The sequence below is a fragment of the Mobula birostris genome, chromosome 19 (genome assembly GCF_030028105.1).
Source record: "Mobula birostris isolate sMobBir1 chromosome 19, sMobBir1.hap1, whole genome shotgun sequence".
NCBI lineage: Eukaryota > Metazoa > Chordata > Chondrichthyes > Myliobatiformes > Myliobatidae > Mobula > Mobula birostris.
Window position 1 is genome coordinate 2,510,354 of NC_092388.1, and position 25,602 is coordinate 2,535,955.

General features: G+C 43.2%; 1 protein-coding gene across 2 annotated transcripts in view; it reads right to left on the minus strand.

The window, feature by feature from the left end:
* Positions 1 to 2,240: 2,240 nt before the first annotated feature.
* Positions 2,241 to 25,602, minus strand: part of fam133b (family with sequence similarity 133 member B) — a 52,233-nt gene continuing 28,871 nt past the window's right edge. Inside the window, exons 7-12 of one of the 2 annotated variants that reach the window (XR_011889706.1) lie at positions 22,830 to 22,928; positions 22,691 to 22,744; positions 22,093 to 22,167; positions 13,134 to 13,272; positions 8,265 to 8,306; positions 2,796 to 2,838 (exon numbers count right to left, since the gene is read on the minus strand). Coding sequence is in view for 1 of the 2 variants with exons in the window: in XM_072283124.1 (XP_072139225.1) it covers positions 2,758 to 2,838; positions 8,265 to 8,306; positions 22,093 to 22,167; positions 22,691 to 22,744; positions 22,830 to 22,928 (351 nt within the window). In the remaining variant the exon portion in view is untranslated. Of the gene's footprint in view, positions 2,839 to 8,264; positions 8,307 to 13,133; positions 13,273 to 22,092; positions 22,168 to 22,690; positions 22,745 to 22,829; positions 22,929 to 25,602 lie in introns of both variants that reach the window. The other variant, XM_072283124.1, reaches the window with a different exon arrangement.

Consider the following 25,602-nt stretch of genomic DNA (forward strand, 5'->3'; position numbering starts at 1 on the left):
TGTGATAGAGCTGTACATAATAAGAGGCATAGAGCAAATGGATAGCCAGAGACTTTTCCCCAGGTGCAAATGGCTAATGTGGACAGCATAATTTTATTATGATTGGAGGAAATTATAGGGGGGAACATTAGAGATAATTTTCTTATTTAACTGGGCGGTCTGCAAGACATTACCTCCTACAAAGCGAACCCCAATGGTGTGAATGGCAGCGATGCTTCACTACCAGGTGAACACAACGCCTTTGATGCACGCTTTGAAAGGGAGAACACAACTACAGCTGTAGCTACAGCTGACGATCCCTACTGCACCTGATGACCCTGTGATCTCTGTCTCAGAAGCCGATGTTAGACTGTCTTCAAAGAGATTGAACCCTCGCAAGGCAGAAGGTCCCGATTGGGTACCTGGTAAGGCTCTGAAAACCTGTGCCAACCAACTAGCGAGAGTATTCAAGGACATTTTCAATCTCTCAATACTACAGTTGGAAGTTCCCACTTGCTTCAAAAACAACAATTATACCAGTGCCTAAGAAGAATAATGTGGGATGCCTTAATGACCATTGCCTGGTAGCACTCACGTCGACAGTGATGAAATGCTTTGAGAGGTTGATTATGACTAGACTGAATTTCTGCCTCAGTAAGGACCTGGACCCATTGCAATTTGCCTACCTCCACAATAGGTCAACAGCAAACGCAATCTCAATGGCTCTCCACATGGCTTTAGACCACCTAGACAACACAAACACATACGTCAGGATGCTATTCATTGACTATAGCTCAGCATTTAATACCATCATTCCCACAATCCTGATTGAGCAAGTTACAGAACCTGAGCCTCTGTACCTCCCTCTGCAATTGGATCCTCCACTTGCTAACCGGAAGACCACAGTCTGTGGATTGGTGATAACATATCCTCCTCGCTGACTATCAACACTGGCGCACTTCAGGGGTGTGTGCTTAGCCCACTGCTCTACTCTCTATATACACATGACTGTGTGGCTAGGCATAGCTCAAATACCATCTATAAATTTGCTGACAATACAACCATTGTTGGTAGAATCTCAGATGGAGACGAGAGTGTGTACAGGAGTGAGATATGCCAACTAGTGGAGTGGTGTCGCAGCAACAAGCTGGCACTCAACATCAGTAAGATGAAGGAGCTGATTGTGGACTTCAGGAAGGGTAAGATGAAGGAACACATACCAATCCTCATAGAGGGATCAGAAGTGGAGAGAGTGAGCAGTTTCAAGTTCCTCGGTGTCAAGATATCTGAGGACCTAACCTGGTCCCAACATATTGATGTAGTTATAAAGAAGGCAAGACAGCGGCTATACTTTATTAGGAGTTTGAAGAGATTTGGTGTGTCAACAAATACACTCAAAAATGTCTATAGTTGTACCATGGAGAGCATTCTGACAGGCTGCATCACTGTCTGGTATGGAGGGGCTACTGCACGGGACCAGAAGAAGCTGCAGAGGGTTGTAAGTCTAGTCAGTTCCACCTTGGGCACTAGCCTACAAAGTACCCAGAACATCTTTAGGGAGTGGTGTCTCAGAAAGGCAGTGTGCATTATTAAGGACGTCCAGCACCCAGGTATGCCCTTTTCTCACCGTTACCAGCAGGTAGGAGGTACAGAAGCCTGAAGACACACACTCAGCGATTCAGGAACAGCTTCTTCCCCTCTGCCATCCGATTCCTAAATGGACATTGAACTCTTGGACACTACCTCAATTTTTAAAAATATATTATTTTTGTTTTTGCACATTCTTTTAAATCTATTCAATATATGTAATTGATTTTTTAAATTATATTTTATTTTATTATTTTTTTCTGTCTCTGTTAAGATTACGTATGTATTGCATTGAACTGCTGCTGCTACGTTAACAAATTTCACGTCACATGCCGGTGATAATAAACCTGATTCGGATCGCGTCATTGCACGGAATGCACTGCCGGGGTGGTGGGAGAGGCAGACACATTAGGTTCATGGATGATAGAAAAATGAAGGGCTATATGGGAGGGAAGGGTTAGATTGAAAAGGTTCAGTGGTAATTGACTAGGTTTGGTTGAGTAGACACAACATCATGGGTTGAAGGGCCTGTACAGTTAATTATGTTTTAAAATATTCCTTTCAGGATTAGCTTAAGCAATTACATCATTTAATGTGTTAATTATCCACAATCTATATTAGATCTGTTCCTCCACCAACCTCTCGAAGAAAAAACAATGCAGATAAAATAAGATGGATATTTTCAGGTTTATTTTACATATTTTATAAAGTTATAAAACTCTCAGATCAGTGATACTACTTCCCATTTAGAAATAAATTTCAAACTGAAAACTTAGGCCTGTTGATCTAAAAGAATTGTGAAATTTTACAAAAATAACATTCTAGCACAGATGAACAAGCATCAGTTCCTTTAGTCAGCCAAAGCCACAGTAAACTGGAACTGCAAATGAATTGGATATTATCTGTTATATTAAGGTTCATACACATCTCACGCACTTTAAACAAGCTAACAAGGGGCTATCAAAAATGTTTACAATTGGTAATCTTGACTCTACAAAAAGATGCATTTGTTGTTTATCACTTTCCATAAATAAAAACTTTTAAAGTTACAGATGTTTGCAATTGCAAGCAGTTTGGAACATCATGCAGCAAGAAGTGTCCCAGTGCATCCCACATCAAAGTCTGCACCATGCAGCCTGCAGGATTCAAAGACCTAAAGTTCTGTTCTTTAATATTTTTTCCATTCTCATCTCATGCTGACTCCAAATCCGAACTGAAAACTTTTTTCTTTTTTCCACGTTTCTTGTGCTTTTTCTTCTTCTTCAGTTTCTCCTTAAAAAATGGAAAATGGAATGAGTTCATTGCTATAACAGTCACATAACAGTCATCACATCACATAACAGTCTGCTACTTCAACTATCTTCAAACATCACAGTGTGACTATATTTTATTGGCCAAATGCTTTCTTGAATTTCAAAGTAAATCCTGGCCATACTAAGGCCTTTTATAGAAAAGTTTGCCCTGTTCATAGAATCATTTACATTGGACACCTCACCCAACTCTGATCAGTATCCGTTTATCTCCAGAATTTGACTTCTAATAAAACTCATTATCCTGGCAGTTTGGCCTTGACAGAGTTAAATTATCTTTCTGGATAATCTGGGTTATTTTAAAGTGTGGGCATGTGGCCAAGTGGTTAAGGCATTGGACTAGCGACCTGAAGGTCGTGAGTTCAAGCCCCAGCCGAGGGAACGTGTTGTGTCCTTGAGCAAGACACTTAACCACGCCATTGCTCTGCGACGACACTGGTGCCAAGCTGTATGGGTCCTAATGCCCTTCCCTTGGACAACATCGGTATCGTGGAGAGGGGAGACTTGCAGCATGGGCACTGCTGGTCTTTCATACAACCTTGCCCAGGCCTGCGCCCTGGAGAGTGAAGACTTTCCAGGCACAGATCCATGGTCTCGCAAGGCTAACGGATGCCTTTAATTAATTTTAAAGTAAATCAATGAGAGCATTTTCAGAAAAATTCACAGAGCAGCCAGACCTTGTGCTGTGAAATTCTTGTTAAAATAGTCGCCCCCCCCACACACACCTTCTGTGCATCGCTAAACATAATGTAAATGTGGTCAATACCCAAATTACCAGAACAAGTAATTATGTATTTAACAGAACAATTATACCATTGCTACCATGAGGAAGCAGGCACAGGAGCCTACATACTCAATACTTTAGGAACAGCTTCTTCCCTACCACCATCAGACTCCTGAATAAACAATGAACTAACCCATGAAATGAACACTAACTCACTTTTAGCACACAGAACATAGAACAGTACAGCACAGTACAGGCCCCTGGGCCCACAATGTTGTGCCGACCCTCAAACCCTGCCTCCCATATAAGCCCCCACCTTAAATTCCTCCATATACCTGTCTAGTAGTCTCTTAAACTTCACTAGTGTATCTGCCTCCACCACTGACTCAGGCAGTGCATTCCACGCACCAACTACTCTCTGAGTAAAAAACTTTCCTCTAATATCCCCCTTGAACTTCCCACCCCTTACCTTGAAACCATGTCCCCTTGTATTGAGCAGTGGTGCCCTGGGGAAGAGGTGCTGACTGTCCACTCTATCTATTCCTCTTAATATCTTGTACACCTCTATCATGTCTCCTCTCATCCTCCTTCTCTCCAAAGAATAAAGCCCTAGCTCCCTTAATCTCTGATCATAATCCATACTCTCTAAACCAGGCAACATCCTGGTAAATCTCCTCTGTACCCTTTCCAATGCTTCCACATCCTTCCTATAGTGAGGTGACCAGAACTGGACACAGTACTCCAAGTGTGGCCTAACCAGAGTTTTACAGAGCTGCATCATTACATCGCGACTCTTAAACTCTATCCCTCAACTTATGAAAGCTAACACCCCATAAGCTTTCTTAACTACCCTATCTATCTGTGAGGCAACTTTCAGGGATTTGTGGACATGTACCCCCAGATCCCTCAGCTCCTCCACACTACCAAGTATCCTGCCATTTACTTTGTACTCTGCCTTGGAGTTTGTCCTTCCAAAGTGTACCACCTCACACTTCTCCAGGTTGAACTCCATCTGCCACTTCTCAGCCCACTTCTGCATCCTATCAATGTCTTTCTGCAATCTTCGACAATCCTCTACACTATTTACAACACCACCAACCTTTGTGTCGTCTGCAAACTTGCCAACCCACCCTTCTACCCCCACATCCAGGTTGTTAATAAAAATCACGAAAAGTAGAGGTCCCAGAACCGATCCTTGTGGGACACCACTAGTCACAACCCTCCAATCCGAAAGTACTCCCTCCACCATGACCCTCTGCCTTCTGCAGGCAAGCCAATTCCGAATCCACCTGGCCAAACTTTCCTGGATCCCATGCCTTCTGACTTTCTGAATAAGCCTACCATATGGAACCTTGTCAAATGCCTTATGAAAATCCATATAGATCACATCCACTGCAGTACCCTCATCTACATGCCTGGTCACCTCCTCAAAGAACTCTATCAGGCTTGTTAGACACGATCTGCCCTTCACAAAGCTACGCTGACTGTCCCTGATCAGACCATGATTCTGTAAATGGCCATAGTTCCTATCTCTAAGAATCTTTTCCAACAGCTCTCCCACCACAGACGTAAGGCTCACTGGTCTATAATTACCCGGACTATCCCTACTACCTTTTTTGAACAAGGAGCCAACAAGGACATAAAGATCCTAGCCAGAGGCTCAGCAATCTCTTCCCTCGCCTCATGGAGCAGCCTGGGGAATATTCCCTCAGGCCCCAGGGACTTATCCGTCCTAATGTATTTTAACAACTCCAACACCTCCTCTCCCTTAATATCAACATGCTCCAGAACATCAACCTTACTCATATTGTTCTCACCGTCAAGTTCCCTCTCGTTGGTGAATACCAAAGAGAAGTATTCACTGAGGACCTCGCTCACTTCCGCAGCCTCCAGGCACATCTTCCCACCCTTATCTCTAATTGGTCCTACCTTCACGCCTATCATCCTTTTGTTCTTCACATAATTGAAGAATGCCTTGGGGTTTTCCTTTACCTTGCTCGCCAAGGCCTTCTCATGCCCCCTTCTTGCTCTCCTCAGCCCCTTCTTAAGCTCCTTTCTTGCTACCCTATATTCCTCAATAGACCCATCTGATCCTTGCTTCCTGAACCTCATGTATGCTGCCCTCTTCCACCTGACTAGATTTTCCACTTGTCAGCCATGGTTCCTTCACCCTACCATTCTTTATCTTCCTCACCGGGACAAATTTATCCCTAACGTCCTGCAAGAGATCCCTAAACATCGACCACATGTCCATAGTACATTTCCCTGCAAAAACATCATCTCAATTCACACCTGCAAGTTCTAGCCTTATAGCCTCATAATCTGCCCTTCTCCAATTAAAAATTTCCTGTCCTCTCTGATTCTATCCTTTTCCATGATAATGCTAAAGGCCAGGGAGCGGTGGGCACTGTCTCCCAGATGCTCACCCACTGAGACATCTGTGACCTGACCCGGTTCGTTACCTAATACTAGATATAGTATGGCATTCCCCCTAGTCGGCCTATCAACATACTGTGACAGGAATCCATCCTGGACACACTTAACAAACTCTGCTCCGTCTAGACCCTGGGAACTAATCAGGTGCCAATCAATATTAGGGAAGTTAAAGTCACCCATGATAACAACCCTGTTATTTTTGCAGCTTTCCAAAATCTGCCTCCCAATCTGCTCCCCTGTATCTCTGCTGCTACCAGGGAGCCTATAGAATACCTCCAATAGAGTAACTGCTCCCTTCCTGTTCCTGACTTCCACCCATACTGACTCAAAAGAGGATCCTGCTACACTACCCACCCTTTCCGTAGCTGTAATAGTATCTCTGACCAGTAATGCCACCCCTCCTCTCCTTTTTCCCCCTCTATCCCTTTTAAAGCACTGAAATCCAGGAATATTGAGAATCCATTCCTGCCCTGGTGCCAGCCAAGTCTCTGTAATGCCCACAACATCATAATTCTATGTATGTATCCAAGCTCTCAGTTCATCACCTTTGTTCCTGATGCTTCTTGCATTGAAGTACACGCACTTTAGCCCTTCTACCTTACTGTCTTTACACCGTTTATTCTGCTTCTCTTTCCTCAAAGCCTCTCTATATGTTAAGATTTCGCTTTACTCCATGTACTTCTTTCACTGCTCTATCGCTCTGGGTCCCATTCCCCTTGCAAATTAGTTTAAACCTCTCCGCACCATGCTAGCAAACCTACCTGCAAGGATATTGCTCCCCCTCGAGTTCAGGTGCAACCCATCCAATCTGTACAGGTCCCACCTTCCCCAGAAGAGATCCCAATGATCCAAAATTCTGAAACCCTGCCCCCTGCACCAACTCCTCAGCCACGCATTCAACTGCCATCTCCTCCAATTCTTACCATCACTGTCACATAGCACTGGCAGCAATCCTGACAACGCCACCCTTGAGGTCTTGTTCTTCAGCCTTCTGCCTAGTTCCCAAAACTCACACTTCAGGACCTCATCCCTCTTCCTGCCTATGTTGTTGGTGCCAACATGTATCGCGACTTCTGGTTGCTTTCCCTCTCGTACCAGGATGTCGTGCACCCGGTCAGAGACATCCCAGACCCTGGCACCCGGGAGGCAACAAACCATGTGGGTGTCCTTCTCACGTCCACAAAATCTCCTGCCTGCTCCCCTGACTAAAGAGTCTCCAATGATGACAGCGCTCCTCTTCTCCGTCCCACCCTTCTGCACCACAGGGTCAGACTCAGTGCCAGAGGCCTTGCCACCATGGTTCACACCTGGTCAGTCATCCCCATCAACAGTATCCAGGACAGTAAATTTATTATTCAGGGGAATGGCTACAGGGGTGCTCTGCACTACCTGTCTGCTCACCTCTGCTTCCCCCCCCCCCTGACTGTCACCCAACGACCTGCTTCCGACAGCCTAGGTGTGACTACCTCCTTGTAGGCTCTCATCTATGACTGCCTCATTCTCCCTTATGAGTCGAAGGTCATCCAGCTGCTGCTCCAGATTCCTTACACGGTCTTCCAGATCACCCAGCCGTATGCACTTCCGGCAGATGTGACTCTGCAGGAGAGGAGAGTTCCCCCAAGACTGCCACATCTCACATGACAGGCACATCACCATCTCAGGAGGCATTGTAAAGACTAACTGGGAACAAGCTCATCCTCTGCCCCGTCTCGTCAAAGCCTCTCGAGTCAAAGCCTCAAAGCACCACTCCTTCACTGGCCCACTCACTCACTGGCCACTTTATTTTGCTCTTTTTGCAGTACTCATCGAATTTATTATATATATTTACATACATCTTACTGAAATTTATAGTTTATAATGCCTTGCCATGTACTGCTGTCAAAAAACAAATTCCAAAACATATGCTAGTGATATTAATCCTGATTCAGATAATTAAGATTTGGAGGAATTGTAATAATTGAGAAATCACCACACTTGTTTTCAGTTGACTGGAGAGGGGGAAAAATGGGAAACACTTTCCATCAATAAACCAAAATTCTGAAAGGAGGAATCACACACACATTCATCCATTTGACTGGAGAGGGGGGAAAGAGAAAACAAATTGTATCAATAAACCAAGTTTGAAAGGACTGGAGAGGAGGGAAATGGGAAACAAGCTGTATCATTAAACCAAGTCTGAAAGGAGAAATTGCACACAAGCGTCCATTTTGAGTGGCTTTAATACTTACTGAAGTTTTGTCTTTCTCTTCATTATTTTTCTTTTTTCTTGACTGTATTAAAAAGAAATGTGTTCATAAAAATCTAATGCAGATGAGTGAAGCTATATGCAACAAAAACAAAGTTAGTTTGAATTTTAAATCCGTTAATCACTTGAGGCAAGTTTTAGATGCCCTCCAACAACTAACGCAAAGGCTGCAAGAGCAGAAGTATCAGTTGAATGTCACTTTTAGACTATATGACCGTAAGATATAGGAACAGAATTAGGCCATTTGGCCCATCGAGTCTGCTCCACCATTTCATTATGGCTGACCCTCTCAGCCCCGATTTCCTGTCTTCTCCCCATACCCCTTCATGTCTTGAGCAAGAACCTGTCGTCTACCTTAGATAAACCCAATGACTTGGCTGCCCATTCCAACAAATTCCACAGATTCACCACCATCTGGCTAAAGAAATTCCTCATTTGTTCTAAAAGGATGTCCCTCTATTCTGAGGCTGTGCCCTCTGGTCGTAGACTCACCCACCATGACACATCCTCTCCATGTCTACTCTACCATATCAAGGACCTTCAATATTCGATACGTTTCAATGAGGTCGTCCCTCATTCTTCTGAATTGCAGTGAATAGAGCGCCAGAGCATCAAATGCTCCTCAGATAACAAGCCTTTCAATCCCCAAAAAACTCTCTAAGATTGGTTAGACATAATTTGCTATGCACTAAGCCATGCTGATTTCTTAATCCATGTCTATCCAAATACTTATATATTCGGTCCCTTAGAATCCCTTCCAATAACTTTTCCACAACTAATGTCAGACTCACTGGCTTATAATTTGCAGGTGTATGTTAAAAGCCTTTCTTCAACAGTGGAACAACATAGGCTATCCTCAAGTCCTCTGGTAGCCCTCCTATCCCGAAGGTTGATTTAAATATCTTTGTAAGGGCCCTGGCAATTTGTGCACTTTGCTCCTGCAGGGCCCAAGGGAACATCTTGGCAGGCCCTGGGGATTTATCCACCCTAATTTGCTTCGGAACAGCAAACAACTCTTCCTCTGTAATCTGTGTAGGGATCCATGAAGTTGATGCTGCTCCACCCCACATCTATAAACTTGTTTGTCTCCTAAGTACAGATACAAAAAAATCATAAAAATATGATTTGCCCCATCTCTTTTGGCTCCACACACGGATTACCATTTTGGTCTTCCGATAGACCAATTTTGTCCCTTGCAATCCTTTTGCTCTTCACATATCCATGGAATCCCTTAGGATTCTCCTTCACCTTGTCTGCCTGGGCATCCTCATTCCTCCTTTTAGCCAAGTGACTTCTTTAACTGTTCTCTTGCATTTCTTATACTCCATAAGCATCGCTTTTGTTCCTAACTGCCTCGCCTCTAACTACAATGCATCTCCTTGTTTTTTTGTTAACAAGGGCCTCAATATCTCTTGAAAAACAAGGCTCCCTACACTGGACCTGGTCCATTTCCGACACCTCCCTCCCCTTTCTAGATCTTTCTGTCTCTATCTCTGGAGACAGCTTATCCACTGATATCTACTATAAGCTTACTGACTCTCACAGCTATCTGGACTATTCTTCTTCTCACCCTGTCTCTTGCAAAAATGCCATCCTCTTCTCGCAATTCCTCCGTCTCTGCCGCATCTGCTCTCAGGATGAGGCTTTTCATTCCAGGACGAGGGAGATGTCCTCCTTTTTTAAAGAAAGGGGCTTCCCTTCCTCCACCACCAACTCTGCTCTCAAACGCATCTCCCCCATTTCACGCACATCTGCTCTCACTCCATCCTCCCGCCACCCCACTAGGAATAGGGTTCCCCTCGTCCTCACCTACCACCCCACCAGCCTCCAGGTCCAACATATTATTCTCCGTAACTTCCGCCACCTCCAGCGGGATCCCATCACTAAGCACATCTTTCCCTCTCCCCCCTCTGCTTTCCGCAGGGATCGCTCCTCACGCGACTCCCTTGTCCATTCGTCCCCCCCATCCCTCTCCACTGATCTCCCTCCTGGCACTTATCCTTGTAAGCGGAACAAGTGCTACAATGCCCTTACACTTCCTCCCTTACCACCATTCAGGGCCCCAGACAGTCCTTCCAGGTGAGGCGACACTTCACCTGTGAGTCAGCTGGGGTGATATACTGCGTTCGGTGCTCCCGATGTGGCCTTCTATATATTGGCAAGACCCGACGCAGACTGGGAGACCACTTTGCTGAACACCTACACTCTGTCAGCCAGAGAAAGCAGGATCTCCCAGTGGCCACACATTTTAATTCCACATCCCATTCCCATTCTGACGTGTCTATCCTCGGCCTCCTCTACTGTAAAGATGAAGCCACACTCAGGTTGGAGGAACAACACCTTATATTCCGTCTGGGTAGTCTCCAACCTGATAGCATCAACATTGACTTCTCTAACTTCCGCTAATGCCCCACCTCCCCCTCGTACCCCATCCGTTATTTATTTATATACACACATTCTTTCTCTCTATCTCCTTTTTCTCCCTCTGTCCCTCTGACTATACCCCTTGCCCACCCTCTGGGTTCGCCCCCCCCCCCCGTCTTGCTCCCCGACCTCCTGTCCCATGATCCTCTCATATCCCCTTTTGCCAATCACCTGTCCAGCTCTTGGCTCCATCCCTCCCCCTCCTGCCTTCTCCTATCATTTTGGATCTCCCCCTCCCCCTCTCAAATCTCTGACCAACTCTTCCTTCAGTTAGTCCTGATGAAGGGTCTCAGCCTGAAACGTCGACTATACCTCTTCCTAGAGATGCTGCCTGGCCTGCTGCGTTCACCAGCAACTTTGATGTGTGTTGCTGCCTACACCTGTTATCTTTACCTTTTATTCTGACAGACACATACACGTTTTGTACTCTCAAAACTTTACTTTTGAAGTCCTCTCATTCACCAAGTAAGCCTTTGCCATAAAACAGCCTGTCCCAATCCACACTTGGCAGATCCTTTCTTATACCATCAAAGCCTGCCTATCCCCAATTAAGAATTGCAAATCTCATACCAGACTGATTCTTTTGCACATTTACTTTGAAACTAATGGCACTATGGTCACTGGATGCAAAATGTTACCCTACACAAATTTCTATCATCTGCCCATCTCCTTCTTTACTAGCAGATCAAGTATCGCACTCTCTCTCGTTGGGACTTCTATGTACTGACTAAAGAAACTTTCCTAAACACTTTTGACAAACTCTATCCCATCTATTTCCTTTACAGTATGGGAGTCCCAGCAAATATGTGGAAAGTTAAAACCACCTACATAACGACCTTATGTTTCTTGCAATAGTTAGCAACTTCTCTACAAATTTGTTCCTCTAAATCCCTCAGACTGTTGGGTGGGCTGTAATATCGCCCCATTAAAACGTGGTCAAACCTTTCATATTTCAAGCTGTTCTCCAGCAGATACCCCACTGTAATCAGATATTGTCCTCACGTGAGACAAAACTAGGGGGATGGGAACCAGTATGACAGAGCTGAGGATGAGCCAGCAGGTTTACAGGTAGATGATGGGTGTAACATGAATGTAAGGAAGGTCAAGCCAATGACTGGGTACAAATGTAGACAGAGCAAAGAGTTAAATTGTACCACACTGGCAAAACTCAAAAGGGCGAAGAATGCAGTATTATATTTAAATGTGTGTAGCATTTGGAATAAGGTGGACGAATTCCTGACACAATTAGAGATTGGTCAGTATGATGTGGGCATCACTGAGCCGTGGCTGAAAGGAGGTCATAGTTGGGAGCTAAACATCAAAGGAGATACTTTGTATTGAAAGGACAGGCAGGAAGGCAAGAGATGGAAATACGTCTTTACAAAGAGGTGACATAGGGTCAGAGAATGTTGAATCTTTGTAGATGGAGTTAAGAAACTGTAGGGGTAAAAAAAAACACATTATGGGAATCATATATAGGCCTCCAAATAGTAGCCAAGATGTGAGGTTGAGATTGCATAAGGAGCTGGAAAAGGCATGAAATAAGGATAATGACATAATTGTAATCAGGGACCTAAATATTCAAGGGGATTGGGAAAAGCAGATTGATGTTGGATTGCAAGAGATGGAACTTATTGAATGCCTATGAGATGGCTTTGTACAGCAGCTTGTGTTTAAGCCTATTAGGGGAAAGGTTGGATATTGTGTGATCTTATTAGGGAGCTTACATAAAGGAACCCTTAGGAGACAGTGATCATAATATGATTGAATTCATACTGCAATTTGAGAGAGAGAAGCACAAGTCACGTGTATCAGTATCACAATGGAACAAAGGGAATTACAGAGGCATGAGAGAGGAGCTTGCCCAGGTGGACTGGAGAAAGATACTGGTGGGGATGACAGCAGAGCAGAGGTGGCTGAAGTTTCTGGGAAAAGTGCACAAGGAACAGGATAGATAATGTCCCACAGAAAGAATTCTCAAATGGTAGGGGGAGGCAACCAAGCCTGACAAGGGAAGCTGAGGACCGCATAAGGAAAGGTAGCAAATGCAAGTGGGAAGTTGGATGATTGGGAAGCTTTTAAAATCTAACAAAAGGCAACTAAAAAGCTCTCAGAAAGGAAAAAATATGAGGGAAAACTAGCCAATAACATAAAGCAGGATACCGCAAGCTTTTTCAGTTACATATAGAGTAAAACAGAGGTGAGAGTTGATATTGGACCGCTGGAAAATGATGCTGGTGAAGTAATAATGGGGGAGAAAAAGAAATGGCAGATGAATTTCATGGGTACTTTGCATCAGTCTTCACTGTGGCAGACACTAGCAGGGTGCCACAGGTCCCTGAGTGCCAGGGAGCAGGACTGAGTGCCATTGGTATTATAAAGGAAAAAGTACTTGGCAAACTCAAAGGTCTTAAGGTGGATAAGTTACCTGGACCAGATGGACTACATCCCAGAGTCCTGAGAGAGGTTGCTGAAGAGATGACGGATGCATTGGTCATGATCTTTCAAGAATCACTTGATTCTGGCATGGTCCTGGAGGACTGTAAAATTGCGAGTATCACTCCACTCTTCAAGAAGGGAGGAAGGCAAAAAAAAGAAAAGGAAATTATAGGCCAGTTAGCCTAACCTCAGTGGTTGGGAACATGTTGGAATCTATTATTAAGGATGAAGTTTTGGGGTACTTGAAGACTGATGATAAAATAAGTCAAAGTCAGCATGGTTTCTGTAAAGGGAAATCTTGCCTGACAAATCTGTTAAGAGTTCTGCAAGGAAGTAACAAGCAGGATGGACAAAGGAGAGGCAGTGGATGTCATTTACTTGGGTTTTCAAAAGGCATTTGATAAGGTGCCACACATGAGATTGATTAATAAGATAAACCCCTAGGGGGTGTTACGGGAAAGATATTGGGATGGTGGATAGAGGAATGGCCAACAGTTAGGAGGCAGCAAGTGGGAATAAAAGGGCCTTTTCTGGTTGGCTGCCAGTGACTAGTGGTGTTCCTCAGTGGTCAGTATTGTGGGACGCAAACACGAGGAAATCTGCAGATGCTGGAAATTTAAGCAACACACACAAAACAATGCTGGTGAACGCAGCAGGCCGGGCTGACTGGCCTGCTGTGCTCACCAGTATTTTTTTTATGAGTATTGTGGGACCACTACTTTTCACATTGTTCATTAATGATTTAGATAATGGAATTGATGGCTTTGTTAGATAATGGAATTTGGCAACGTTTGTGGATGATACAAAGATAGGTGGAGGGGTAGGCAGTGCTGAGGATTGCAGCAGGACTTAGACAAATTGGAAGAAGTGGCAAAAAAGCAGACACAATACAGTGTTGGGAAATGTATGATAATGCATTTTGGTAAAAGGAACAATAGTGCAGATTATCTAAATGGAGAGAAAATTCAAACATCAGAGGTGCAAAGGGATTTAGGAGTCTACATGCAAGACTCCAAGAAGGTTAATTTAAAGATTGAGTCTGTGGTAAAGAATGCAAATGCAACGTTGGCATTTGTTTCAAGGAGAACAGAATATAAAAGCAAGGAGATAATGCAGAGCCCTTATAAGACACTAGTCAGGCTGCACTTGGAGTACCCTTCACAGTTTTGGGCCCCGTATCTCAGAAAGATGCGTTGTCATTAGACAGAGTCCAGAGGACGTTCATGAGGATGATTCCGGGAATGAAGGGTTAACATCTGAGGCACGTTTGGCAGCTTTCAACATTCCTTTACTCACTGGAATTAAGAAGAATGTGGGGGTTCTCATTGAAATCTATCGAATGTTGAAAGAACTAGATAAGGTAGTTCTGGAGAGGATGTTCCCTATGGTGGTGATATCCAGCCACAAAATTGAGGGGCAACCATTTAGAACAGAGGTAAAGAGGAATTTTTTTAGCGAGAGAGTAGTGAATCTGTGGAATACTCTGCCAGACCACGGTGGAGGCCAAGTTGATAGTTTTCTGATTGGTCAGGGCATCAAAGGATATGGCGGGAGGGCAGGTGTATGGGGTCGAGTGGAATCCGTAATGGAATCAGCCATAATGGAATAGCGGAACAAACTCGATGGGCTGAATAGCCTAATTCTGCTCCCATGTCTTATTGTCTAGACACTGCATTTTATTTTACAAACACTTAAATACATGCATTATTAAAATAAATGTCAATGCACAGGCTTTTCTGCCCTCTACAATAACCACATTAAGTTGGAGAAGAGAGTGGGGAGCAGTTTGAAAACAGAAGAATGGACTGGAGCAAACTAGTATGTTTTCTTCATTGGAGGAGAATAAATTATCCGATTTATAAAACTAATTTGCATTATTTATTGAATGTAATTTCACCACATTATAGGAAAACAAGAACATTTTATGCCATGATCTGAGAGCTGCTATCATATACTACCCAAAGTGCAAGTTCTAAACAATACTGATACAATGTGCATTTTGCAGATTGAATAAGCCGTAAAACCTCATTTCGTGCAGAACCTCTGTGGGAAAATACCTCCTCTTAAGAGATACTAATACTTCTTCTGAACTGCAATTGATTGCAGCCTGTAATTTCCCTTCTGAGGATGTACTTTTGAGCTAACTGAACGATCTAGAATTCTGCCATCTCCTGGGGGATTAGACATGGAGCGCAACTGAGTACGTACACTGCATCAATTCCTGCTAGTGAAACATAAACCTGTGATCAGCTCCATTACTCCGCACCAATTAAAGCGCTGAGCAAGATTAAAATAGTCAAGTATGAATGTAGAAAAGGCACAGGTGTTCAGTGCCGTCTGCCTGCATTCGACTGGTTTCTTCTCACTGCTGCTGGCAGGCAGAAGGTGCAAGAGCCTCGGCTCCTGAGCCGCCGGGTTCGGGAGCAGCTGTTGCCCTATAACTATCACACCAATGTAGAAGCTTCCCATGCCTCAGCACTGAACATGCTCCGCATATGTGGAGTCACTTTTAGGGCCCCTGCAGTCCTGCTCTATGTTTTTGTTTACTTGTTTTCTTAAGTATTGCTGCGATTTGATGGAAGTGCTTCGTGCTGAACTGACTCTGCAGTTGTGGCCTGCAATCAGCTGACTCACCTTTGAGGATTCTGCAGTTAATGGTATTTGCTTACTTTTTATTGTTTGCACGACTTGTTCTTTTTCATACAATGGGATGGCCTTTGTTGTGTGGGTTATTTTAAAATTGGGTTTTATTGCCTTTCTTTGTATTGTTACTGCCTGCAAGATGACAAATCTCAAGATCGTACAGATGCAAGAGAAAGTTTGTGAGCCTTTTGCCAATACCTGGTTTCCTGCATTAGTTAGTTATAAAATGTGGTCTGATCTTCATCTAAGTCACAATAATAGATAAACACAATCTGCCTAAATTAATAACACATAAACAACTGTACTTTTCATGTCCTTTTTGAACAGATTGTTTAATCATTTACAATCCAGGCTAGAAAGAGTATGTGAAACCTTGCATTTAATAACTGATAGAAACTCCACCAAACATTTCCTGTAACTGCTGATCAGACTTGCACAGAGCAAGGAGCAACTTTAAACCATTCCTCCATAAAAAACTTACTTGCTTCATCAACAGTTCTGGGATACCTCACATGAACAGCCCTCTTCAGGTCACATCACAGCATCTCAATTGGTTAAGGTCCAGAGTTTGACTCAGCCATTCCAAAACATAAATTTTCTTCTTTTTAAACCATTCTGTTGTTGATTTACTCTTGTTGCACAGATCATTTTCTTGTTGCATCATCCAACTTCTATTAAGCTTCAGGTGATAGACTGGTACCCTGACATTTTCCTATAAAGTGTCTTGGTACAATTTAGAATTCATTGTTCCCTCAACGACTGCAAGCTGTCCAGGCAGCCTCAAATTATGATGCTCCTTCCACAATGCTTCACAGTTAGGATGAGGTTTTGGTGTTGGTGTGCAGCATCCTTTTTCCTCCAAACATTTCTGTCAAAAAGTTCAACTGTTGTCTCATCTGTCCCAGGTGGCCTTTGCAAATTTGAGACGGCAGCAATTTTTTTTTGGAGAGCAGTGGTTTCCTCTGTGGTGTCCTTCCATCAGGAACACCATTCTTGTTCAGTGTTTTTCTTATAGAGGACACATGAACAGAGATTTTAGCAAGTTCTAGAGATTTCTGCAGGTCTTTTGCTGTTATCGTTGGGTTCTTTTTCACCTCCTTCAGCAAAGCACATTGTGCTCTTTGCAGGATGCCCATTTCTTGGGAGAGTAGCAACAGCACAGAATTTCCTTCCATGGCAGACAATTTTGCTTCCTGTGGACTTAGATCTTTAGAAATGCTGTTGTTGCCTTTTCCAGCTTCATGCATTTTTACAATTCTTCTAAGGTCCTTGAAAAGTTGTTTTGATCAAAGCCTGGTGCACATAAACATATATTTCCTGAGAAGAGCTGGCTCTGTCAGTAATGTGACTTCGTGCAACTTTTTTTTTAATATAAGGCAGAGTACCTCTACAACCCACACCTCCACTCTCATTGATTGGAACACCCGGCTCCAAGTAGCTTTTGTAGAAGGTATTATCCCAGACGTTCACATATTTTTTGGAACAGAGACTGTGATTGATTAAATGGTGTAGTCAGTATTGAGGAGAAGTACAATTGCGTGCTATTAGTTTTAGGCAGATTGTGTTTGTCTATTATTGTGACTTAGATGAAGATCAGACTACATTTTATGAGTAATTAATGCACAAAACCAGGTAATTGCAAAGGGTTCACAAATGTATTCTTGCAACTATATACATACTTTGATAATAAATGTAAATCGAATCTCTCAAGGTCTGTTAGTCACATGACAGAGCAGGTCTGCCTCAAGTAATTTCTTCCTCCCCTGCCTCCCCCCAGTAGCCCCATAATCCTCATTATCCCTGTCTGGCAGGGCTGACGTTTTGTCTATCAGGTATACACACTAGGTTAACACGCAGCATGGACACTTTAGTCTGTACCTCTTCACTCCAGGACAGTGGCATTCTTTGATGCGTCTTGCTCATTGCTGCTTCCAGCTTCAGGGAGGGGACCCGACTGGTAGGCGGTGTCCCAAAAAAGGTGTCTGTTTGTAGTGGCACATGCTCTGTGCTGGCTCAGTGGAAGAGTTCACTTTGGGGATGGGGAGCGTGCTGGCTCCAGGAAAATGGTTAGTTGATTAATTTTGTTATGCAGCGTCGTTGTGATATTATTGTGATGAATATATTTGTGGACATTTGTGATTGTGAAGAAAGATACGAATTCCTGCATTCAGGGTCATGGTAACAACTCCCCTGTATTCCAAAGACCCTTTTCTCCTAGAGTAAGGACATTCTTACTTACAGGCTCACCTTGGTGTAAGTGGAGAGACAGAAAGGCTGTGGTAAGGTGAGGTGATTACTTAAGCCTGATTTTGGAGCTGTAGTCCCAAAGGTCTGATGGTATATATCCACATTTTCTCTTTTTGTCATTTTTGTTATTTTGCCACTCTTGCACTTTTCTAAAAGCTTTTCACCTCTGGCACACCATAAATACCTTGCCACTGAATTGCTATTATGGCCTGCTGTCTGATTTTTAAAGTCCACACCTTCATAAGAGCATGCGGCCCTCACCAAAACTCACGGTGTGACACACGTAGACAACCCTATGAATTAAAACTAGATCTATTCTTGAAGAAGTCCTGATAAAGGGTCTTAGCCCAAAACATCAACTGTTTACTCTTTCCCATAGATATTGCCTGACCTGCTGAGGTCCTCCAGCATGGGAAAAGTGTGGGGCGGACACTAGCGTAGGCTTGGAACACAGGCTATTCCACATACACAATCACAAACAGGTAGGCACGCTAGGACCCATGCAAGTGCCCATGGCTATACTTTTTGTTTGAAGGAAGTGGGAGAAGCTGAAGGAGAAATTATTTAGAGTGAGGACAAGTTCTGCTAGGCAGAGGGGACTGGTGGTTGAGGGGAACTGGTTGGGTCTGATGTCCAGAAAGAAACTGAGAGTTTTAGGGCCTTCTTGGTGGGGGATGGAAGTGTATAGGGATTGAATATCCATAGTAAAAATATGATGGGGCCAGAGAACCTGAAATCATTGAAAAGATCCAGAGCGGTGAAGTGTCATGGATATAGGCAGGAAGGGACTGAAATGGTGGGGGGGGAGATGAAACAGAGCTGAGGTATGCAGATATGAGTTCAGTGGGGCAGGAGCAAGCTGAAATAAATAAAAAAATAAAAATAAAAACCCGGATCTGGGCCGTACCCTCCAAATACCCGGACCTGCCTCTCAGTTTTTTTTTGCACTACCTTACTTTCCATTTTCTATTAATGATTTATAATTTAAATCTTTAATATTCACAATCGATTTGTACTCCAGGGAGCGCAAAGCGCAGAATCAAATATCGCTGTGATGATTGTATGTTCTAGTATCAATTGTTTGGCGACAATAAAATATAAAGTATAATTCATAGTATATTTTATGTATTGCACTGTACACCTGCCGAAAAATAACAAATTTCATGACATACGTCAGTGTAGTAAACCTGATTCTGATTCTAATGAAGTTCAAACTCCTCCACTAAAAAACTTCCTCTGGTACCCATTCTAGCCACTTGGAACTGTGGCTTTGTCAGTTCCACACACTAGTGGAGCTGGTACTGGAGTGACCTCTGTAACAGGTTACACTGACACATACAGGACAAACAAGGTACTGCAGGAAGTCACTGCCATTGGAAACACAAGCATTCACTACTAAAAAATGTAAATCTTATGACAAAAGATTAGAAAGGATTAATTCAATATATACAGACTTTTCACCAATAGATCAAATTTTTAAAGAAAACAATAGTTACAGGAAAAAACATGCAGCTCTTCCCCCTATTCTAATCAATTTTTACAGGAGCAAAGAATATCCTGACCAGCTGCATCGCCGTCTGGTACGAGAATTGTAAGGCATCTGACTGCAAGTTCCTACAAAGGACTGTGAGGACTGCTGAGAGGATCATCAGGGCCGCTCTTCCACCCAGGAGCGTTGTATACACAGGGCCTTCAGCATTGCCAATGATGCTCTCCCCACATCTGTATAAAAATCTCTTTGAACTGTCCCCCATCATCAGTCATTGGTATTGTACAAGAACTGTTAGGATGGACACAGCTTCATCCCCCAGGACATGAGACTACTGAACTCCCTGCCACCACCTAAGTCTCACCACGAATGAAGTGCCAGTAGTGTTATACTACTTACATTTTAACTGACGTTGTTTGCTAAGCGTCAATCTTCTGTAACGTTTTATTATTTGTGGTAATGTTACTTTATATGTTGTGTGTGAGTTATATCTGGACAACATTCTAACTGGTTGCATCACTTTTTATTTTAGGTTTCCAGTATCTGCAGATCTTTTTACGTTTACTGTAACATTCACCGTCTGGTATGAGGCGGTCACTGCACAGGCTTGGAAAAGCTGCAGAAAGTTGTAAACTCAGCCAGCTCCATCATGAGCACTTGCCTCCCCAGAGCTGAGGACACTGTCAAAATGTGATGCCTCAAAAAGGCAGCATCCATCATTGAGGACCTCTACCACCCAGGGTCATGCCTGAAGAAACACACAACATTTCAGGAACAGCCTTTTCCTCTCCAACATCAGACTTCTGAATGGACAATGAAACCATGAACACTACCTCAATATTTTTCTCTTTTTGTACTACCTAATCCTCCTGGGAGGGGGGAGAAGATGGTGCCGTGACGGCAGCGCGTGCAGCCACTTTGGTGGTGATGTCTGTTATCTGTCAAGTAGGGGACCGTGCACAATTCTGATTTGATGGAGACAGACGTGAGAGCACGGAGGGAATCTGGAAAACTTCTGGAATGCCTGCTTTGCTGCCGCTGCTACTGTGTGGTAACCGGAATCTCCGGAGCCAAAGGCCCTGAAATCCTTGGCTTTGCGTGTTTCAGCGGCCGGGGAGAGGTCGACGGCACTCGGCAGAGGATGGTGCTCAGGAGGCTGTATCGGAAGGGTTGGTTTGAAGCTCCAAGTTTTCGGACGGATGGACTCAGTGTCGGCTGTGGTCGGCGGCTTCCAAGGTATCGGCAAGTTTGACGGTGCCTGGAGGTTTAATGGTAGGGAGTTTCTCCCTTTTGCCGCTTGCTATCGGGGTCTCGGGAGTCGATCAACTCAGGACTTTGAGACTTTTTTTTTTACTGTGCCCATGGTCTGTTCTTCATCAAATTATGGTATTGCTTTGCAATGCTGTAACTATATGTTATAATTATGTGGTTCTGTCAGTGTTAGTCTTTGGTCTGTCCTGTTTTCTGTGATATCACTCCGGAGAAACATTGTATCATTTCTTAATGCCTGTATGCATTTCTAAATGACAATAAAAGAGGACTGAGTGTTCACATAATCTAATCTAATTTAACATATTTCTTATTGTAATGTATGGATTTTTAATATTATGTTTCGCAATGCACTTCAACAAAACAAATTTCATGATATTTGTTAGTGATAATAAATCTGATTCTGATATTAACAGTTCATCTGCACAACACAGGATCAAGGGGGGTAATCCTTAATCAGAGCAAAAACTCAAATGACAGGGAAATAAGACCATAAGACACAGGAGCAGAATTATGCCAATCAACCCATTGAACCTGCTCTGCCATTCCATCATGGTTGATCCCGGATCCCACTCAACCCCATACACCTATCTTCTCACCATATCCTTTGATGTCCTGATCAATCAGGAAGCAATCAACTTCCGCCTCAAACTTACGCACGGACTTGGCCTCCACCACAGTCTGTGGCAGAGCATTCCACAGATTTACTATTCTCTGGCTAAAAAAATTCCTCCTTACCTCTGTTCTAAAAGGGTCACACCTCAGTTTTGTAGCTGTGCCCTCTAGTTTTGGATATCCCCCACCATAGGAAATATGCTCTCCACATCCACCTATCCAGTCCTTTCAACATTTGGTAGGTTTCAATAAAATCACCCCGCATTCTTCTAAATTCCAGTGAGTACAGGCCCAAAGCTGTCAAACGCTCCTCATAGGTTAACCCCTACATTCCCAGAATCATGCTTGTGAACCTCCTCTGGACTAAGTGCAGCACGTCAGAAAATGAGCACGGTTCACCTCTGACACAAGGGCATTATTGAGGACAAGCCCTGGAATTCAAGCTCTGGTTTGGATTACTCAGGAGAAAAGGCTGAACCCAGCTACAACCTAATAAAGCAGATGACATTTTCAGAATAATGGCATCCCAAGTTTAATGTTAACAATACAGCAGTAATATTCCCTCCATAAGCTGTAAGATAACTTTTTCCCCAGTCTGTCAAAAGAATCAAGTAGATAAAAACACTGGGAACAAACAAAAAGGAAAACATGGTGATCCAAATGCACATTGTGAAAATTCACTGACCTCATTCTCTTCAGCAGAGCCAGATTCCTCTGGTGTTCTTCGCGGTGTGTGATCCCGTTTCTTCTTTTTTTTATCCTAATTAATACGCAAATTTAAGAATGCAGAGCCAATCAACATTACATGATATATAAAAGCATTTGTGAATGATTTGAAGGATATTTAGCCTCCAGCTATCATTTCACTGATCCTAAAAGTTTGCTACTAAAAGAGGTTATTTCATTCAACATAATTTCTTCAGTCAAATAAAACTCATTGGAGTTTTATCTAACCACTTTAATACAAGCAACTTTGAAACTACTGGGTGATCCTTTCCCCACCCCGCCCCCTCCGTTCTTGAAGAAAGTTGGAAATGAATAGTACCAAATTTGGAACAAAATTTAGAACATACATTTGAACAAATGTTGAATTGAATACTTAAAAAATTGTACAAGATTTGAAATCATTTGAAAACTTGAACAATGAGAAAAATTTGCAGTAAATTCAAACAAACTTTGAGATTCAATGGCAGAGATTACATCTTGCTTTATCTACTGAAAAGTTTTTCATATAATTTGCAATTAACAAAAGTAAGGCAGAATGAATAGATTGTTTTACTCACTCGCTCTTTTTCAGATTCCTCTTTGATTTTCTTTTTCTTTTTCTTTGTGGTTTCCTTATGAAGAAGGAACCAATAATTTTAACCAATTTTGGTAAGTTCTCAACTCCATAAAAATGAAGCATTAAACATTTCGTATTACCTTACTATTGACGTCACAACCTATTTGGAAGTCATCTGTGGGTTTCCGCACAGTGCTATGCTTTCTCTTCCGTTTCTTTTTAACATGTTTCTTTTCATCCTGCAACAGAAGTTACAATTTCAGTAATTTAAAGCAAGCTGATTTAAATACACCCTTACCATATCAACCATTTGTAGCTTACAACCAGATAAAGTCAAGCTGGAATATGTCATTTTGCTTCGATAAAACAAAGAAATTGAATTGGACTTGCATTATAAAAATAATAATATAGTTAATACCTCAATTCAAAACTGCCCTATGCATCACCAGCACTAGCCTACCTGCGATCAAGTTCATATATACAGAAAGGCGCAGGGAAATGGCCGGAAACTTCATGGAGGATCCCACCCACTCTGCTCATGGACTGCTTGTCCCATTCCCATTAGGGAGAAGGCTACGCAGCATCCACGCCGGGCCCACCAGAATCAGAAAAAAGTTAATTTCACCAAGCAGGAAAGCTGATCAACACCTTCGCCCACTAACCCACCCTTTCACACCCCCAACCACCACCACTTTATCATTTCCTGCCAGAGTCACCTTGTGTACAGACACTCCTGTGCCTAGTGTCACTTTATGGGCATTCCTTCAATTCATGCACATAACCTATCTTATGTATTTATTGTATTATTGTGTTCTTTAATGTGTTTTTTTTCTTGCTGCATCAGATTCAGATTAACAATTATTTCATTCTCCTTCACACTTGTATACTGGAAATGACATTAAATAATAGTCATAGAACGTTACAGCACAGAAAAAGGCCCATCTACCCGTCTTGTCCATGCTGAATTATTATTCTGCCTTCTCCCACCTACTCGCACCGAGGCCATAGCTTGCCATACCCCTCACATCCATGTACCTATCCAAATTTCTCTTAAATGTTGAAATCAACCCTGCATTCACCACTTGTTCACACTGTTACTACCCTGAGTGAAGAAATTCCACCTCAGGTTTCTCTTAAACATTTCATCTATCACCCTTAATCCATGATGTCTAATTGTCGTTTCACTGAAACATAGAGAACCTAAGCACAATACAGGCCCTTCAGCCCACAATGCTGTGCTGAACATGTATTTACTTTGGAAATTACCGAGGGTTACCCATAGCCCTCTGTTTTCCTAAGCTCCATGTAGCTATCCAGTAGCCTCTTTAAAGACCCTATTGTATCCGCCTCCACCACCGCTGCCGGCAGCCCATTTCACGCACTCACCACTCTCTGCGTAAAAAACTTACCCCTGACATCTCCTCTGTACCTACTTCCAAGCACCTTAAAACTGTGCCCTCTCGTGGTAGCCATTTCAGCCCTGGGAAAAAGCCTCTGACGATCCACACGAACAATGCTTCTCATCATCTTATACACCTCTATCAGGTCACCTCTCATCCTCCGTTGCTCCAAGGAGAAAAGGCCAAGTTCACTCAACCTAATCTCACAAGTCATGCTGTCCAATCCAGGCCACATCCTTGTAAATCTCCTCTGCACCCTTTCTATAGTTTCCATATCCTTCCTGTAGTGAGGTGACCAGAACTGAGCACAGTGTTCCAAGTGGGGTCTGACCAGGGTTCTATACAGCTGTAACATTACCTCTTGGCTCTTGAACTCAGTTCCACGGTTGATGAAGGCCAATGCACTGTACGCCTTCTTAACCACAGAGTCAACCTGCACAGCAGCTTTGAGTGTCCTATGGACACAGACCCCAAGATCCCTCTGATCCTCCACACTGCCAAGAGTCTTACCATTAATATTATATTCTGCCATCATATTTGACCTACCAAAATGAACCACCTTACACTTATCTGGGTTGAACTCCGTTTGCCACTTCTCACCCTAGTTTTGCATCCTATCAACATCGCACTCTAACCTTTGACATCCATCCACACTATCCACAACACTCCCAACCTTTGTGTTATCAGCAAATTTACTAACCCATCCCTTCACTTCCTCATCCAGGCCATTTATAAAAATCACAAAGAGAAGAGGTCCTAGAATAGATCTCTGAGGCACACCATTGGTCACCAACCTCCATGCAGAAGATGACCAGTCTACAGCTACTCTTTGCCTTCTGTGGGCAAGCCAATTCTGGATCCACAAAGCAAAGTCCCTTTGGATCCCATGCCTCCCTACTTTCTCAATAAGCCTTACATGGGGTACCTTATCAAATGCCTTGCTGAAATCCATGTACACTACATCTACTGCTCTACCTTCATCAATGTGTTTAGTCACATCCTCAAAAAATTCAATTAGGCTCGTAAGGCACAACCTGCCTTTGACAAAGCCATGCTGACTATCCCTAATCATATTATGCCTCTCCAAATGTTCATAAATCCTGCCTCTCAGGATCTTCTCCAACAACTTACCAACCACTGAAGTAAGACTCACTGGTCTCTAATTTTCTGGGCTATCTGTACTCCCTTTCTTGAATAAGGGAACAACATCTGCCACCCTCCAATCCTCCAGAATCTCTCCCATCCCCATTGATGATACCAGACAAAGTACAGCCTCTCCTCTTGTAGGCTTCATCTACATATTGTGTCAGGAAACCTTTTTCAGCACACCTAACAAACTCCACCTCATCTAAACCCCTTGCTTTAGGGAGACGTCAATCAATATTCGGGAAATTAAAATCTCACGACAAACCTGTTATTACTGCATCTTTCCCGAATCTGTCTCCCTATCTGCTCCTTGATGTCCCTGTTACTATTGGGTGGTCTATAAAAAACACCCAGTAGAGTTATTGAC